At 36.9% G+C, this 19828-nt stretch overlaps 1 protein-coding gene across 3 annotated transcripts in view; it reads right to left on the bottom strand.

Annotated features, from left to right (window-relative positions):
- The window catches only part of BMP5 (bone morphogenetic protein 5), a 136925-nt gene that overhangs the window by 14691 nt on the left and 102406 nt on the right, over positions 1-19828 (bottom strand). For all 3 annotated transcript variants that reach the window (XM_068994350.1, XM_068994352.1, XM_068994351.1), the window contains one exon: positions 5499-5693. In XM_068994350.1, the coding sequence (XP_068850451.1) occupies positions 5499-5693 (195 nt within the window). The remainder of the gene's footprint in view (positions 1-5498; positions 5694-19828) is intronic.

Genomic DNA, 19828 nt, shown 5'->3' with positions numbered 1-19828 from the left:
GCTTCACCTCCATTTCTGAAAAGTGTCTATTTTTTCTCATTGGGGTCAGGCTCTATCCTTACTGCTCTCACACTTCCTTGTACCTATTCTAGTGGAATTGATCTCCTGATAATCACTAACATGCATGTCTTTGCCACTGTCTAAGAGAATGCCTTTTCAGAAGCAAGATTCTGATGCTACCAATCTTGCATGATCATATAGTTAATGGTGTGTCACACTGTGGGTGCTTATTTAACAAGGAATAAATATTTTGCAATAAACCACACCCAGACATATCATCTCTAGAATTCTCTCTAGGTAGAAACTCGACAATAAGTGATCAGGGGAATGGGCACTGATGCAAAAGTCTGAACTCTTTAGGCAGCAGTTCAGAAAAATCAAACCATAATTTGGTAATAATGATTATGTTTAACCCTGAATAAGTATACACAGTGTTCTCCATTCTTTATACCCATTAACTTATTTAATCCTTGCAACTCATGTAATTTTATCCTGTGAGGCAGGTATCATTAATGTTCCCACATTCCAGATGAGGAAATAGAGAGATGTGACATGCCCTGTCCAAGATTACCCAGCTACTAAGAGGTGGCTGCTGCTGCTAAGTCGCTTCAGTTGTGTCCGACTCTGTGCGACCCCCTAAACCGTAGCCCACCAAGCTCCCCCGTCCCTGGGATTCTCCAGGCAAGAACACTGGAGTGGGTTGCCATTTCCTTCTCCAATGCATGAAAGTGAAAAGTGAAAGTGAAGTTGCTCAGTCATGTCTGACTTAGCGACCCCATGGACTGGACCCAGGGTTAAATGATAGAAGGCAAGATAAAGGTACAGATGAATGGGGCTTTCCAGGTGGCTCAGTCATAAAGAATCCGCCTGTCAAGCATGAGACACAGGTTCTATCCCTGGGTCAGGAAGATCCCCCGGAGAAGGAAATGTCAACCCACTCCAATATTCTTGCCTGGGAAATCCCATGGACAGAGGAGCCTGGAGGGCTATAATTTCATAGTGTTGCAAAGTCAGACACAACTGAGCACGTGTGCACATGCACGGGCACACACACACACACACACACACACACACACACACAGATGAATAGATAGATAAAAAGATGCATCGAACTAGATCTATGTAACAAGATAACTATCATTTGAGAAGGGATTTTCAAAATTTTGCATATTCAGAGCACAGATAACAGCTTTTAGTGTTAATTACTATAAAAACCATGTGGATTAAAACTGTTCTCACTGGTGCAGCCTTGCAGGATTTTTACTGCAGCATTGATTTTGAAAGCCCCAATTTAAAAACAGCCAAAATGTCTTTTTCAGAGTGACACGACTAAATAAATTCTGACAAAAGCAGTATTGAATATATTGCAGCATTATAAAAAAAATGAAGTCACTAATTTGAAATATGGCTGAAATATGTTGTTTAAAAAATCCATAAGACTAACTATATGATACCAAGAGTGAACATTAGGTAAACCAGAGACTGTAGTTGATTGTGATGTGTCCGTGTAGGTTCATCTTTGGTAAGAAATGCACCACCATGGGGAGTGATGTTGATAGTGGAAGAGACTATGCATGTGTGGGGTAGGGAGTACATGGGAAATCTAAGTACCTTCCTTTCAATCTTGTGAACTTAAAACTGCCCTTGAAAAAGTTCATAAAAATAGGAACCCTCCTAGACTGTTGGGGAGAATGTAAATTGATGCCCACTATGGAGAACAGTCTGGAAGTTTCTTAAAAAGATCCAGCAATCCCACTTCCGAGTGAGAAAACTCTAATTTGAAAAGGCACATGCACCCCAGTGTTCATAGCATCACTGTTTACAAAGTTGAGACATGGAGACAGTCTAAATGTCCAACAAGAGGCAAATGGATAAAAAAAGAAGTAGTAAACATGTATTGATACAATGGAATATTACTCAGCCGTAGAATAGAATGAAATGATGCCATCTGCAGCAACATGAATGGACCTGCAGATTATCACACTAACTGAAATAAGCAAAACAGAGAAAGACAAATATTATGTGATGCACTTATATGTGGAATCCTAAAAAAAAACCAAACAGATACAAATTAACTTATGTACAAAACAAACACAGACTTAGAAATAGAAAACAAACTTACAGTTACCAAAGGGGGCAGGAAAAGGAGAGAGAAATTAGGAGTTTGGCATCAGCAGATATACACTACTGTATATAAGACAGATAAATAACAAGGACCTACTGTACCACACAGAGAGCAATATCCAGCATCTTATTATGACCTATAAGAGAAATGAATCTGAAAAAGAATATCTATCTATATAACGCATAATAAAATCATATTCTCCAAAAGTGACGCATATAGGGAGGAAAAAACTTGGAAGTACTTGTATTATGTTGATAACAGTGTATCAGCATAACTTATCTTAAAAGAATTAGGTGATTAAAGGAGAATTTTAGCTTTATTTATGATTATTTTTAAAAAATAACACTATGTACTAATTACATAACAACACACTCTAAACAAATAATTTCAACAGATTGTTCTTTCTGGTTTTGATTAAAATGTTTGTCCAAGAGGAATGACTTTACATTGTATCCATTAGGCAAGATATAACACCTGTCAGAGCTGGGAGTTATAGTCAGGGCACCAATGGTCATGATACCAAGCTTGTGATAAGCACCTTTTCAAGCAGTTCTGCAGTAAATGAGAACTTGCTCTGTGCCTTGCAAATACTTTAAATTTTGAATGCTCTATTGTTTTTGCATACTGATATAGTCCTTAAAATAGCATCTTGCTCTTGGTAGGTTCTTTAAAATCTTATCAACTTAGTGCCTCTCCAACCCAAAGGGTGGCAACCTTAATATTTTGCTATTGCCTACATTTCCTTTCCCCTAAACCCAAGTTCAAAGGAAAATCAATTGTGCTGGCTCATTGTAAAATAAGTAACATCTCTCACAAAGTGTCTGCTCAAAGTTCTTGCTAAAAACCTAAAGAGCAGCAAAGATAGAGGGTTTCTGCAGAAAATCTAGGGGCAGTGGTTCTGTATACACAGCTGAAAAAGGAAGCTAGTTCTCCCATACAGTGACCATGTTAACTTCCTGAATGTGTGTTGGTGAAGTTGCTGTTTTGTGTTGGACACTGTTCTAGGTTCTCCCACAGGAGCACAGAATAGTGAAAGGGCACTGAGAAGTCAGAAGACAGGACTCTTTGAAAGAAGAAAGGGATGAGGTAAAGACAGCAAGAATGACCTGGATTCTGCACTGTTGGAGATTTTTAACATTTGAGAATATGCTATGCAAAAAGAAAACTGCAACCAAGCAAACTTCTAACAACTCTCCCTACTCCCTACTGACCCCCTTCTTAGTTACGGCATCTTCACACAGTGTTTTAATGTAAAAGCCTAGTAGAATTACAGCATTTGCTATTTATATTTGGATAATTTTAAAATTTCACTAGCATTTCAAGTCTCCTAAGTATCAGATTTTATGTTTATATTAAACCCCTGTCTTTTGGACCAAATCCTACGAGACTTTTTCCTGTCTGCTTGATTACTACCTATTGAAAGGTTAAGTCTCGTACACACAGACCAACTACTTTCTTTCTTCTTATTATCAAAATATGAACATGTTCCAAAACCACCTACTACATATTTCACAGAAATGGGTGCCAATGACACACTTTTTAAAAAGAAAATATTGGTCTATATTAGAATAATTTTGTACTCTAAATGGTGTTAGGAAACTGGTGAAAAGTTATGTGATTTCTGCTTCATGTGTTTTATTCATCTCTAGTTATAGAAGCACATTTGTTACTTGTGGTCAGGAAGGGAAGATAAATAGATTTCACCAATAGGGAGAAAGACTTAGATGATTTCATTTGCTGGAATGCCTCTGCCAGAGTCATTACCAGCTCTAATAATACGCAGGTGACTTTTCCCTTTGAAATTTTCTCAAAAATTATTTACTATTCTATTCAAGATTTAACAAATCTTTTTCTTAATGCAATCTGCTACATTAAATTAAAAACATTTCAACCCATTTCAGAACCATTCTATATGAAAAGAAAAATATACAACTTTGACAGGCTAGTATTTACAAGGAAGAAAAGTTCTTAGAAAGTTACTTTTCTCCGTCTTTCATATTAAGCAATTAAAATTTTCGCCAAACTAAATATCTTATGAAGATCTTTATAAAATAGCCTTGTAATAAGGCACTAATGTCACATTTACTTTCAAGTGAAAAAGACAGTGAAGCTTATTTGATGGAAAATTATTTTAAAGCATGATTTCTGAGTAGAATGTAATTTACTATAATGCAATTTCATAGAACTCTTTCCTGCGCTTCTGTTGCTAGAGACATAAAATAGACTTCTTTCTAACACACTTCTCCTGTGCCTTCACTCTAGGAGGGTTCCAAGGAATTCCACTTAGTATTTTTTCTGAGTCCCAGGATCAAAAAAAAGTCTATATATTTTTGTTTCATTTATAATCATTAATGGCAAACAATGTGTGAATGTGTCTTTTTGGAAGAGCAAAACATTCGCATTTGCTGAAATACCTACGAAGAGGTCATATCTGTTTTGTTCACCAGCTCATTCATGGTGCCTCCCAAGTACACTGCATATGGTGGCCATCAACACAGAAGAATACTCATCTTACAAATGAACAAACACTTCGCACTAACTAGGGATGTTCTAGGGCAAGTTTTCTCCCTCAAACAGGTTTATTTTTCATAGATAAGACAATTCCTAGGAATAAAATAGCCATCATCTTCATCTAAGAACAGCTTATAAAAATTTGTTTGCAACTAGAACTAAACAAGGTACTCACCGGTACAAAGCATATGATTGAATTACTTCAGATTTTCTCAGTTAGATGAGTGCAGATCAAGTGTATTTTTTATCTCTCTATCAATTAATAGATTAAACTGCAAGCACAGTGGGATAAACTGTGCATTTACAACATTTTGTTTGATTTCATACGAGCATGTATATATATACACACACTCAAAGCAAATTATCTACATAACATCCCTCTAAATAATTAATGGGAATATAAATATTATCTTAATTTCCATACAATCTACCCTGCTTCTTTTGTCAGAAAAATTAAGCTCATGATTCACATGTACTGTTTTAAGTACCAAAGTGATATTTTTATCTTGAATTTACTTGTTACTCATCCATATGTGAGATTCCTGGGAAAGGTCAGCTCACAAGCTGTGGAGTTCAGTTTAGACTAGCTTTTGCTGATGTAGCCATGTAATAATTTTATTATTGCCAGCTTGATTTGAATTTGAATTGCACCTTTCAGCAGATTTAGGTAAGTCCCACTTACTTTAAAATGAATTGCTGCATGATCGCTAATGAAACATTTGGGGGATGCAAGAAAGACGGCTGGATGATTTAATAGACCAAATGAGGGTATACCAGAGGGTAAATTTACTGTGGCTTCTTGATTTGCAACATACGACCCCATAACTCTCTGTGCAGAACTGCAGCTCTGGTTTTATCTTACCTCCAACACTGGACATTCTGGAGGAGTCCTGATGAGAGCTGGATTTATTGCGGTTTTGATTTTTTCTCTTGTTGGCTGCTCTCACAGATCGGAGAAGTACCTCGCTCGCCTTGAAGAAGGCCACCATGAATGGCTGTTTTGACTGAGGCCCATGTCGTCCCACGAGGCCGGCCGACTTCACGTTGATGCTGTGACCTGGAACCAAGGAAGGGGCACTGGGTTTATCAAGAAGAGATGAAGTTCACCTGGTGAGGGGTGAGCTCAGAGGGTCCGTGGGAAAAGGTAAATGTTTGAAAACACTATCAGAACCTTTAATTTGCGGGCCAAATAATCTCATAAATGTGGAAAATGTACTGTTACAGATGATTATCCATTCTTGGTTTTCCATTTCGTATCACTCTTTAGCCACACAACACCCCCAGGTCTTCACTGATGGGCTCTTTCTCAGACCTGAAAGTTGGTAACGTTCTAAATGACTTGACCACCACCAGCCTGGAAATGTCCGTGTTAACCAGTGATTTCAGAAATATTAGCTACGGGCGCTTCTGCATTAAATGCCTTATAATTTTCCTTCGTGTGATTAAAGCTGGATAGCTGGCTGGGTGTTTTTACTTTTCCCTGCTTCTTTGGAGACTTTCCAGGGTTGATAAACCCCTCCTCGCTTCGGACCTGTGCCCAGCAAACTTTACAAAGCTGTGATCCACTTAAAGCACTTCAAAGATCCTTCCAGAGGCCCCTGCTGGGCACGGAGCTTTACTTCAAGCTCCAGCTCTTTCTCCATGTAAAGGATTTCGAAGCAAACATGAAAATTTCAAAATTTTCTCTGCGCTTGGACACACTTGAATGATGTTTACTGAAAGGATTTCAGAGGATGCAAATCAAGCCTGGAAATGCTCAGAAAGGAGAAAAATTCCAGATGAGCTTAGTCTAAAGCAGTCTGTGTCCTAGACCCTTCTGAGTCCACTGTGGTGGTTGTTTATCAGAAAAGGAGTGTGCACAGGGCCTGCGCTCTAGTGGATGAGAAGTCAGCTGCCCTAGAGACTAGAAGTAGATGTTGATAAAGTGCTGCTCCCATTGGAGTAGCAAAAATAATACTCATCACTATAACAACATCAAATGCATTTGGAGCACTTGCTATTTACACTAGGTATTCTTCTTTTCTTTTTAAAATATTTTTATTGTGATAAAAGTCACATAATATTAATATAAAACATACTATTTTAACCATACCTTGCACAGTTCACTGGCACTAAGTACATTCACACTGTTGCACAACTCCAACCATCATCCATGTCCTGAATTTTTCACCTTCCTAACTGAAACTCATGTCACTATTAAACGCTAGTCCCCATTCCCCTTCCCCATCTCTTCCAACACCAGCAGCCACTGGCATCTACCTTGATACTTTCTAACTCTGTGATAGGCATTTTTCTTAGTGGTTTCCATGCATTATTTGATTTGATTTCACAAATACCTTAGGAGTTAGGCATTTGTTATACATTTTACAATTCACTCTTGTTATGATCTTCTCATTTAAAATAAATATCCCAGAAAATTATATATATATGTGTGTGTGTATGTGTATGTGTGCATGTGTGTGTTTGTATGTATATATGTGCATATATATAAAGAAAACCATTGACTGATAAAAAATTCAATGAAAATTACCCAGAGAGAATGAAGTATTTAAGTTGTACATTTAGTTGAAAATTACTCAAAGCTCATGCAAAAAACAATTCTACTCCAGATACGAAAGTTACCAATTTTTTCAGAGTAATATATCATGTGGTTAGAAATACGTGCATGATTGGCCATGCCTTGCCCCTGGAGGGATGTGCAAGTTTTCTTAAAATATTTATTCAGTCAAGACTGTGCAGCAGCTTCAGTGCATTATAAGACCTAACCCACCTTGGAAGAAAGAAATCAAGTCCTTGAAATGGCATCAATGGCATTTTAGCAAATAAACTCTTGCTCTTAACACAATTTATTTTGGCAGCATAAACACTTTTGTGTATACTTGTATTGTGCAGGGACCTTCTACCGTCAGAAAACGAGACTGTGTTAAGTGAGGTGGTGCAGCTGTTGCAAGGGACACAGCAGTCCTTCAAATGTGGAGATATTGGTTGAAAAAATGCATGTGTGTCAATGCAGACAGCATTCACCGGTGTCCTCAACAATTGCTCATTGGGAAAATTTGTTACATTCCTACAAACATGAAAATAGCTACTCCCTTCCCAAATGCCACTCCACTTCATCCTAGCAGAGAAAGAACTTCAAAATAATCAGAGCAGTAAACCTTAAACAAATAAGCCTATGGGTTTCTCTTTTAAATGCAAACTTACAGTGGCTCCATGCCAGAGTCTATATTTCTTAGAAAAACTCTATCACTGGCATAAATGAAAGAGGCAGTTTGATTTGTGGTCAGAGTAGTTTCCATTCTACTTCCACTGTAACAAATGTATTAATTCAGCTCAGACTTCCTCCTTCTGGCAGCCCTTTTGCTGTAAAAAGAGAAATTAGAAGTTCCAGCCAAATACCATACCTTGAACTGACCCACCTCAATACATAAACACTTTTACAACATGTTTATTCAGGTGTAGCACTTGAAATTGGTTTAAGATGTTTCCAGTGACAGAGAGCACAGCAAAAGAAAAAAAGAAAAACAGAACTGAGAAACTTGACTGTGATGGACTAGAATAACTGGCGATCTGTTCTTTAAATTTTGGATTTTTTTTTTTTCCTATCCTGGAACACAACATAAAAAGTATTTGTTGAGCTTTGAGTTTGATGTTTTAATGAAGTGTTAATTTAACAGGAACGAAATTTTTTACTTGTATACATGGATAACTGCAGAAATCATTTTTAATAGATGATCTTTCTAATATTGAAATAGGTTGCCACACGATGCACAAATGGAATATAATAAAATCAATTTTCTATTCATTACAACACACTGACCCTTTTCTCATTAAATAAGCAGTGAGCCCAAAGTTCCAAATTTCTTTGGTTTATAAGAGGGTACCTTTTGTAATTATTTGAAAGACTTTCAATATTTTGATTTTTATCTCCAGAGAAAGAAGATTGCTCTCAAGATTTACACTTTGAAAACTATAAAGATGTGTGTGTGTATGTGTGACAAATACGGATTTCTTGGTCTTTACAAAGGGGGATATTGTGTGTGAGGCAAAGTCCCCTTCAAACAAACGTGAACTCCTTTTAAAATAACTTTTGATATTATTAAGTTTCCTCTTGGTTTCCTTTCCACTTCAGCAATGAGGTGACTATTAAGATTCCATAAGTTAATACTTTCTCAGTGGGTCTTGATCTTGAGCCACACCATGGAAGCATTATTCGGCCTTCTCCTTCAGACACATTGCACCTCCACTGATGATGTTGACTGAACCTTTTGAATAGGGCTGAACAGTCGCTCTCCTTAGAAGTGCTAAAGAAATCCAGACTCTATTGCAGGTATTAAAAGTAGGGAATCTTTCATAAAGTCTATTTAACAATGCTGACTTTTATTATTAAAGATACAGGATAATTTAGATACTGCAAATATATCAGTAAAGAAACCTATCTAAACCATGGTGATTTAGGAAAACCATTATATACGTAGACGGGTATTACAGTGGTTTTATTTTTCAAAGCTGATCCTTATTTTTGACTTCTCATTAGAAAACGTAGGTAGGAAACAACAAGGTCCTGCTGTACAGCACATGGAACTATGCTCAACACCCTGTGATAAACCATGATGGAAGAGAATATGAAAAAGAATATATATGTAAATATACACATTATATACTATATATGCTATGCTAAGTCACTTCAGTCGTGTCCGACTCTGTGCGACCCCATGGACTGCAGCCTATCGGGCTCCTCCATCCATGGGACTCTCCAGACAAGAAATATAAAGAAAATATATATATAACTGAAAAAATAAAAATATAAACTGGAAATAAAAATGACCTGGGTAAATAAAAAGAGTAATAAAATGGTGATAAGGGACACCAGCTTGGAATCCAAGCTTAATCATTTTAGGATTCAGACAAGTCTAGGCATAGCTGGAAGAACATGGGTAAGCTTAATTCACCAGGCATATATTTGGAAGAGAACAGAAAGACCTAAAGGGAGAGAACTCATTGTAAGGAAAAGGTGAACCCCTAGAGTACAAATTCAGAATAATGTCCCAGTGAGTATAAGGAAGCAGGGATTTTGAGTCTGTAACTCAGTCCTCCTTCTGGCCTTGCTCCAATGTTTGCAGGATTAATTCCTTAAGAACCAAGGGGATACACGGAAATCTAACAGACCTATTTCTACCCAAAGCTCCTATAAAATCCTGAGAGAGCAAGGGAGCCCTACTTTGGCGTTTGGTTAGTGATGTAACACAAGTGATGGCCAAAGATTCTTCCTACATTAGAAAAGCTGTTTCCAAGTAGCTCCACACTGGTACAAGACGGCAGCCCCAGGATATAGGTGGGTTCAGATGGTCTACTATAAGAGCACCAGCTTCAGAGAGTTGCAACAGTTCAGAGGTGAGCCAAGCAGCAATCTGATGGCTTTGGAGGTTTTAAGGTAGATCCAAAACTGTCTCAAAGTGAGGGGCAGGGCAAGTGATGGGAATAAACGGTCCTAGAACAGGAAGACACTTTCTTTACGTCGTATCCATGTCCTGATCTTGTTCACTGGAAAGAGGAAATGGGCAGGGTGAGAGCAAGAAAGGGAGAAGAACTTGATTGTTGGGATTTGTTCCAGTTTAAAATCACTTGGAATCTCCCACGCAAAATGGGAGAGGAGATAGAAAAGCTTCTCTGAAGGATATATCAGCATTCCAGGGATTTCACTGATGGCAACTGGACCCAAAGGAACATGGTACCCAATTATCCCAGGTTTATGTATCAGAGAATCCTTGGATTATAAAATAAAAAGGGTGATGAGGACAAATATGGGAGTCCAGAGTTATCATCTTTCACATTTGAACAAAGAATGCCTGTTAAATCTTTCCATGTGAATTTTTTTAGAACTATTCCTATTTTGACCATCTTGCTTTCATTCCAAAATTGCTGTACAGTATCAAGGGAAGAGAAAGAATTTGAGAAGTGAATATTGGCACATTTCTCAGTTTTATTAACTGCAAAATGAATAAAGATGGAATCAGGATAGTATCTTCTAAGGAAATAATTATTCTTTTCACACAAGAATCAACAGGAAAGTATGTGATGCTGGAGCTTTAACCTACACGTTTTGCCATAACTGAAGGTAAAGATTCAAGATTTCCGGATTTGCTCCCCTGATCTGTATGACTTTATATAAGTCCTGGGTGTCAAAGTATTGTATTCATGTCTGCCTCTGAACACAACTATTTAAAGTTTAAAATCATGGAGAAGGTACATTGGCAAACCAAGGATCCATCCCCAACTGATTCATTTTGTATTTCAGACTGTTTTTTTGGGGGAAATGTGACTTTCAAAATGTTTATTTCTTTAAAAACAGGGTTATTAAAGGAGCTTCTGACATAAAACAGCTCTTTAGAGACATGTTGATGTTATAAGGATAAGTGGTTCCAAATATGAGCATTCAGTTTCCCTCCAGAATACACAATTTGAAAAACATTCATTTGAGGATTTATCAGAGCCCAAACATTGATATCACTCTAAGATGTTAGCATAAATTCCACTTTTTTTTCTTTTTCCCCTATAAACCCACAGTAATTGAATGCTTAACCCAAAACACCTGTGATGAAACTTGTGCACAAATTACCTATTCTTCACTTCAGAAGAGCTCACAGCATCTGCTGTGGGCTGGTTCACAGAAAAATCACTGCACTGTTTCTCGTTCACATACTCTCTTGCTCTTTGCTTAGTTTCAATCTGTGATTAAATTTGATTTTGGTGCTCTTAAATTATAGTTCCCTGGCTCTAAATTATACTGGAATTGTACCTTTTTTAGAAACAGATGATTTAAAATGTGCAGAATTCTCTACCAGGCATATAGACTAAATCATTTTTATATCAGATTTTAAGGAATGTGGGGGAGATAGAATTTTGTCTACTTAAATTTCATATACATTTTAACTCAGTGAAATCTTAAACTAAGCAATTTTTAATCTAGCTATGAATTTCAACTGTGTTATAACTTGATGAAAAATTTGCAGTTTCTATTTTTGTAGTAAAAGCACAGACCTATTGCCAGATATTTGAAGTATCATAAATAGAATTTTACATTCATGCTCAGAATTTTCCTGTTGTGAAGATGGTTTACATTGCCTTGTAATCTCAAACAAAAACAAGGAAAAGCTGAGATTTTAAACTATTTCAGTGATACTGAAAACTCCCAGTAATGTGGTATTGGTAAATTATACATATTCTTGAACTTCAGAGTGTAAGGTGGTTAGAATTTTTAGTGATTCTTCATGGTGATTCTGAGCTTCTATTTAACACTATTTAGCAAGCCAGGCGCTTCATGCAATCCCTTTGCTATACTTAAACTTAAAAGAGTAAATTAAAAATAACTACTTCATCTTATATTAAGTATTATATATTAGCAATTATATATATATATGTTCATTACTAGAAAGTGTCAACAACAAAAGAACGGTCAAATGTAATACGTGTGCAAATAAGGAAAGAATTCTGTGGCTGATGATAAAGAAGAAAATATAACATTGGAGGTATGACGTCTACAGAGGATAGCTGGGGACCAGCTCCTGAGGCGCCCGCATGAGCTGGGGTTGAGCTATACCGGCAGACAAGAAATGCGGTTGCAATTCTTGGTAACATTGCAATGGAAGAAATTCATTTTCCTCTAGGACTGGGATATGTGAAGGATAGAGAAGTTTGAAGGAGGAAAAGATTTTTTAGGGAGTTTCAATTCTTTGTGAAAAGTTTGTGGAAGGAATCGTTATCATCTACCATCTGAGAAAATCATGGAGATGAGAAAAGAAATTGGGATGCTTGGTTAGAAATATGGGTATCATGGCTCAAGGCAAGATAGAAGGAAACTCAAACAGCTGAGACCTGCAGTTCAAGAGGCTTCTGGAGGGGGGCCGGGGCAGAAGGAAGAAAGGAAGAGAAACGTCAAGGAGCAGGGCCAGAGGTTTGTGCCTCATGGGGGAAGCTTTCCGGAATGCGCAAATGTTTTACTGCGCTTAGGGTGGGACCGAGTGATGGAAAAGGATTAGTCTCCTTCCAGGGACATCGTCTGAAACACAGCGACTCACCGTCTCAGGCGGGTCCAGTCTCACAAATGCTTTTTACTGAGGCTCTCTTTTCAGCTAGTGGAAATATGAATCTCAAACTAGGAACTGTAGTTTACCTTCACATAAGCACTTACTTTTTAATAGCTCTTCTCTTTATATATAGAGCCTTTCCCCTGAGGCCCTAAGAGTTTTACAGACATCATCTGTCACACGCCCCCAAAAGCTTGGTTACAGTTGGTCTTACAGGTCTCATTTATTTTAAGAAAGCAGAAACATTCTTTTCACAAAACCATGGGAAGAGTGAATTATTTTTAGTATCTTTTCCAGTTCTTATGTGACTTTTTAAAATAAGAAATGTGTACACACGCATGCACTTCTTTCCTTTAAAATCACAGGAGAGTTCAATAAAACTATAATGAAAGCAGGATTTCAGCAGAAATCAACCAAAAAGTTTTAAAAAACTATATATTACTACGTGTTAAGATATCAATGAAAAAAAGCTTTTAGACGTCAAGCTCGTTTGGGTTTGTTTCATAGCACTGAAATTAATTTCAGACGCTGAATTTTATCTGTAGTGGATGAAAGTGGTCTTTGCAATGAACTTAATGCAGTTACTTGGGAAATTTATGAGTCTCTAAAGGAAACATTCTTTTTTACCAGCTTATATGACAGATTATGCAAAAAGAACTTTTATCATATAGAAAAACATAGTTCATTAAATGTTTGACCTTCCCTTTCAATTTGATACATGAACCTATGAAATGATCATAAGCTACTTCTAGAAGCCTTAGAATAGTGCAGGACTACCAAAATGCAAGAGAAATAAATCATTCTGACACTTAATAAAAAGAAAGAGTGAAAGGAGTAAAAGATACTTTCCAAAATACACACAGTGAAGGCCTGATACTGAATACCTAATGTATATACCATGATAAGTGTCTACTTTTTGTCGAAAAAGAAAAAAATGGAGTTAAGATATTTGGGACTTAGTTTAATCCTTCACATATGATGGTTGGATCACTAACCATTCTTTTGAGTGAAGAAAAGTAGAGCCTTACTTACTTACACATAAGGGACCAAGTGAGACCTCATGATTCCATGGTGGCCCCCAGAGCAAAAGCATCCTACTGAGCTGTCTAGAAGCTAAATAACAGGTACTTCCCAGGTGTTTACCTATTGGTCCTCTCGAGTCAGAAACACACCTGAACTGTCATGCTTCTATCGTTTTATCACCTCACAGAGAAATCATGTGAGTACCTCCACTCATAAATAGTGCTGATCCCCAAAAGTCATAACCAGCAAGCCTTTCAGAGGGGTCAGGGAAACTGGGTATTGAGGAGAGGAGCTGATTCAACCTTTTTGAAGTTAAAGAGGAAGCAGTAGCTGCCGTATTGACACTCGGTAATTCAACAGTTGTTTTACACACAATGTCTTATGTATTCTTTCCAGTAAAATAATGATTACACTTTTTAAAGGAAGAAATGAAGGTCAGAGAAGGGTCATGTTTTTAAGTCATCCCTGCCCACTCTATCCCTTTCAGCACACAGAGTTCCCTTTTGTTAGGGATTCTTTAGGGCTAATGCCTTCCTCTTGGGTTTCTGTTCCCCACCTTGAGAAGACTGGAGGAAATCCAAACATCTCCTGGGTCTGGCAGTGACATCTACATTGCATCTATCAAGGATGCAGTGCTAGTTGCTGGTGTTGTGAAGTTTAAGGTGGAGGACAGGGACGCCTGGCGTGCTGAAGTCCACGGTATCACCAAGAGTCAGATACAACTTGGCAACTGAACAGCAACAACATCAACGGGAAGACCACTCAACACTTCCTCTACCCACAGCAACACAGGTGCCCCCTACCGCTTTCCATTCCCTTCAAATTAAAACTTGACAAGTTTAACTACAGAGAAATTATAACCCATGTGTAAGGATTAGGGACTTGTAATTTTCCTATTGAAGCATCTTCCCTCTAATTTCAAGTTTTGATCCTCACTTACAAGACACACTGTTGACTTAGGTGGGTGATGCTTCAGTTTGTTATGGTTTTCCTTTGTTCCTGTGAGTGAGCCAAAGTTTAGCCAAATCGCCAGTGACTGTTGATGCCTTTCATGGACTAAGAGCTCTCTCTTCTTCCTAAGCTCATAACTCTTTATTGCCAAATTCAGACTTAAATTGAAGAAAGTAGGAAAACCGCTAGACCATTCAGGTATGACCTAAATCAAATCCCTTCCAATTATACAATGGAAGTAACAAATAGATTCAAGGGATTAGATCTGATAGAGTGCCTGAGAACTATGGACCTGTTTGTGACATTGTATAGGAGGCAGTGATCAAGATCATCCCCAAGAAAAAGAAATGAAAAAAGGCAAAATGGTTGTCTGGTGAGGCCTTACAAATAGCTGAGAAAAGAAGAAAAGCTAAGGGCAAAGGAGAAAAGGAAAGATATACCCATCTGCATGCAGAGTTCCAAAAAATAGCAAGAGGAGATAAGAAAGCCTTCCTCAGTGATCAATGCTAAGAAATAGAGGAAAACAACAGAATGGGAAAGACTAGAGATCTACTCAAGAAAATTAGAGATACCAAGAGAACATTTCAGGCAAAGATGAGCACAATAAAGGACAGAAATGATATGCACCTAACCTAAGCAGAAGTTATTAAGAAAAGGTGGCAAGAATACACAGAAGAACTATACAGAAAAGATCTTCGTGACCCAGATAATCACAATGGTGTGATCACTCACCTAGAGCCAGACGTCCTGTGATGTGAAGTCAAGTGGGCCTCCTTAGGAAGCATCACTGTGAACAAAGCTAGTGGAAGTGATGGAATTCCAGTTGAGCTATGTCAAATCCTAAAAGATCATGCTGTGAAAGTGCAGCACTCAATATGTCAGCAAATTTGGAAAACTCAGCAGTGGCCACAGGACTGGAAAAGGTCAGTATTCATTCCAATCCCAAAGAAAGGCAATGCCAAAGAATGCTCAAACTACCACACAATTGCACTCATCTCACACACTAGCAAACTAATGCTCAAAATTCTCCAAGCCAAGTTTCAATAGTACATGAGCTGGGAACTTCCAGATGTTCAAGGTGGATTTAGAAATATTGGAATATTTTGGAAATATTGAAGGTGGGAGGAGAAGGGGACGACAGAGGATGAAATGGTTGGATGGTATCACCGACCCAACGGACGTGAGTTTGAGTAAGTTCCAGGAGTTGGTGATGGACAGGGAAGCCTGGAGTGCTGCAGTCCATGGGATTGCAAAGAGTCGGACATGACTGAGTGACTGAACTAATTATCTAACTTCTTCCCACTGTGCTCCATACTCAAGATGCAAAACCAGCATTGCCCTTATTCTGCAATATGTCTTTAAGAAATGCATTCAACAATGTTCAACTTATAGGGGAAAGAACAATGGAAGAAACAGAGTTAACTTCTCTGCACGATGAGAATAGGGTAATCTCACATTCTTCATGCCCCTAAATGAAATATTACCATGAAAATATTTACTCTTCAGATCATCAGTCAAAGCAGAATTAGAGTGTAGAAAAACTGGAGTATGTTCCTGACCTTGGCATTTGTTTGGCAAGATGGGTGCTCCATAGTTACTGTTTTGAATTAGGGAAAATCAAAAACAGGAATACAGATGTCGCCAAACACTTCCATTTCCCTTTTCATTAAGGGAAATCTAAAAAATGGTAAAATACCTCTTTCACCAGGTAGTGAAGAGCACTAACTCCTGTTTGATTTCAAAACTATTTTTCATGTGTGTTTCTGAGTTTTGATGCTAAAATGTGGATAAGTAAATGATGTTTCCAAGTGGCTCGAATTCAGATATAAACATACTATAAAATAAAACAAATAAGTTGATTTAAATTTTGGTTTTAAAACACTATATACATAGTGGACATAAAACACCACAATCAAGATTTTCCATTTATTACTGAATATATACTATAGTCAAATCTATTTTTAAAGAAAACCTATTTTCCCTCTACTGATCATTATACAAAACTCAACTAGGCTATGGAGGCTCATTTCAGATGCCAACTAAGTAAAAATGTAATAATAGAGATAGCAAAATAGATATTTAAAAAGAAACCAGCAGCATGAGTTGTTATATCCAAAAGAACTAAGGGATGTGCAATTTGCATTGAAACAATTTTGTTCAAAATATGATGTTTTCAGAAAGGCTTTTATGGCTAACCCAATGTAACTCTTAGAAAGCAAAGCTAAGCGCACTGACAAATTAAAAATGTGATTCACTGCCAGATACTTTGTTTTTTTCAATTTTGGGGGAAAATTTTATCCCAATTTGTTGCTCCCCATAATACAATTCAGGGAATCCTCTTTAGGACTGGAATAATAACAGGTCACCATCAGCCTAGATGCTGGGAAGAGAATTGGTGAGGTAAGACACAGGACGAATTTCATACTGAAATTTTGCAAATAATTAATTAACTGTGGAAACTGCATGCTTGACTGACCTCAAGTGAGTTCACTGCACCGTGATTGAAACTACAAACTTGGGTACCCGTTGAGACTTAATAAAGGATGATGGGAAAACAGACCTGAGGATTCCATGATGGGAAGTTTGGACTAAGGGTACAAAAACAGAAGGAGAGGAAACGAGGGGTGGGAGGGAGAACCTAGAAAAATACATTCGTGAGCAACCCAGGGCACAAAGAAAAGGAGACATCTGTTATCAAAATAAAGAAATGAAATTTGACTAAATTTAATTACATGTTGAAGCTGATCACTGGCAGAAAATGTTACATTTTCTTTTTTTCAGTCTACAAATTATCAAGTTAACAGTAACTGCGTATGGAGCTATAAGAAATATTGAAGGAGATAGATTTTAAAAAACAAAAAAATGGCCAAAAATGCAGTTACCTTTTGTCGGTCAGATCACAGTTAGAGTCCAGTCAGACAATATAAAACCCAAAGGTAATTCCCAACAATCCAACATAAAGCTCAATTTTGTTCCATAACAAACATGATTAATCCACTGTTCTGTTTGGAAATTATAAAAATGCATTGTTTTTCAGTTTGGAATTTATATAAAATTCATCTCATTTGTGAGAGTCATAGTATGTAAGATCTGACTTGGAAGACAAATCATTTTGAGATTCATGGGCAAGATTCTTGGGCTTTGTAAGACTGTTTCTTCATGTACAAAATGAGAAAATAGTGAAAATAAAGTAGACATTCCATTTAAAAATCTCACTAAATGGCTGACATCTAGCACCTTTTCAGGAAATGTTAGTTTCCATAAGTTATTAAAATTATGTTGGTTGACCACCACAGCAAATACATGGTTTGAATGCTACAGATGAACCTAGGAAATAAAACCTGAATTGATCATGAAAACTAAAAAAAATACAAAATATTAGTATGGAATTATTAAACATACTGACAAAATCAGATTATTAAAAAGCAGTTCTTTGCATAGACAGAAAACATTTTACTAAGTTGAGTCAATTTGAAAATACATAAAGTATAGTTTATAAAAATAGTATATGACTAAGAAGAGAATTAATAAGAGGTTAGGTTGAACAAGGTAGAAATTTAACAGTGCTTCAATGTTTCTGTTTAGTTACCCTAGCCATGAAAGGCATATTGATGATTTTGCTCATTTTTATGCAGTGGGAAAAGAGCAAAAATCTAAAGCCAGGAAAGATTTATGTTCTCTGATGTGTTTAAGACATAACACAAGTTAGAAAATCCATAGGTCACAGCTTACACGGGTTTGGAAAATTAACAAATACTGATCTTAAACCCCAAAGGAAATCTATGTCATATTTATTTTTAGTAGAAATCTAGTCATTTTTGCCATAAAGATACAGAAAAAAAATCTTCTCAATGGAAACTCTTCTAAATCATTCACATGAATTGACCTAGGCAGTTGTTTTGTTTAGCTATCTTCTAAATCTCACTTTGGCTTGATTTATTTTAAAAAAAAAATTGAAAAATGACATATTGCCATAGATGTATTTATGCTTTAATGTTTTAAAATTTATAGAAATAGAAGCCTTTTTAAAATGTTTTGGAGAAATTTAGGTTTCCATTGTGGCACTTAAAGAAAAAATATAATCCTACTCAATGCTGTAATAAGAGCTCTCTAGATACTTTAATAATTATAGATTTTCAACTGTGAGCTTATCTGGTCCTTCACATGATTAGCTGGGAATCTGTTTATGCCAAAGTATTCCCCCTCTTTGCATATACACACACATTTACCCCAAAAGAAAGTTCATGGGATATCTACCATTTATTTCCCTTTACCTATTTCTCCATCTCTGATTTTATATAATATCTTGAGTTTTGTTTTGAATGGAACTATTTGATACTAGACACCTTAAGGTGGTATATATCTATTTACTGTACCCTCTCTGAATATAATATTTATATATGCATAATGCTAAAAGTATAAATATATGCTTATAAATTGCAGTTATCTGAGAAATTATCTCAGGAGATATAATAATCCCTAGACAAAGGTCAAATAAACAGTGAATTCTCCTAGTCACATGAACTCACTCCTTCATGATACCAACAATTCCATAGCCATTAACACCCAGGTCTTGGGGCACTTTTTTTAATCTAATGCCTTCAACCTGCCCTTTTTCACACACAGATTTAATTTCTGAACTAAGGGGAAATTTTAATTTTACTTCTTCATTGCATTTAAGTTTTTGAAGATTCCTTGACTAACCGTAGTGGCTCAGATGGTAAAATCTGCCTGCAATGCAGGAGACCTGGGTTAGATCCCTTGATTGGGAAGATCCCCTGGAGGAGGCCATGGCAACCCACTCCAGTATTCTTGCCTGGAGAATCCCCATGGACAGAGGAGCCTGACAGGCTACAGTTGATGGGGTCGCAAAGAGTCAGACACAACTGAGCGACTACGCACACACAGGCATTCCTTGACTATCTTCCTAATTTATTCTTAAATGTTCATCCTAAAGTCAAGCAAGTATGCTCTAATTATCCTCAACAGTAAACAGTACATAAAGAACCATTTCACTTATAGTAATATTTACTGAAAACAAATCATAGGACTACATGTCCCTTTTTCCTATTAGAACATTTAGCAAGATATGTGATTCTTACATTTTCTTGGAAGTAGAGAGAAACCAATT

Source organism: Capricornis sumatraensis, chromosome 22, assembly GCF_032405125.1.
Source record: "Capricornis sumatraensis isolate serow.1 chromosome 22, serow.2, whole genome shotgun sequence".
NCBI classification, from domain to species: Eukaryota; Metazoa; Chordata; class Mammalia; order Artiodactyla; family Bovidae; genus Capricornis; species Capricornis sumatraensis.
The sequence above is the reverse complement of the archived record's forward strand: the minus strand, read 5'-3'. Positions and strand labels throughout refer to the sequence as shown.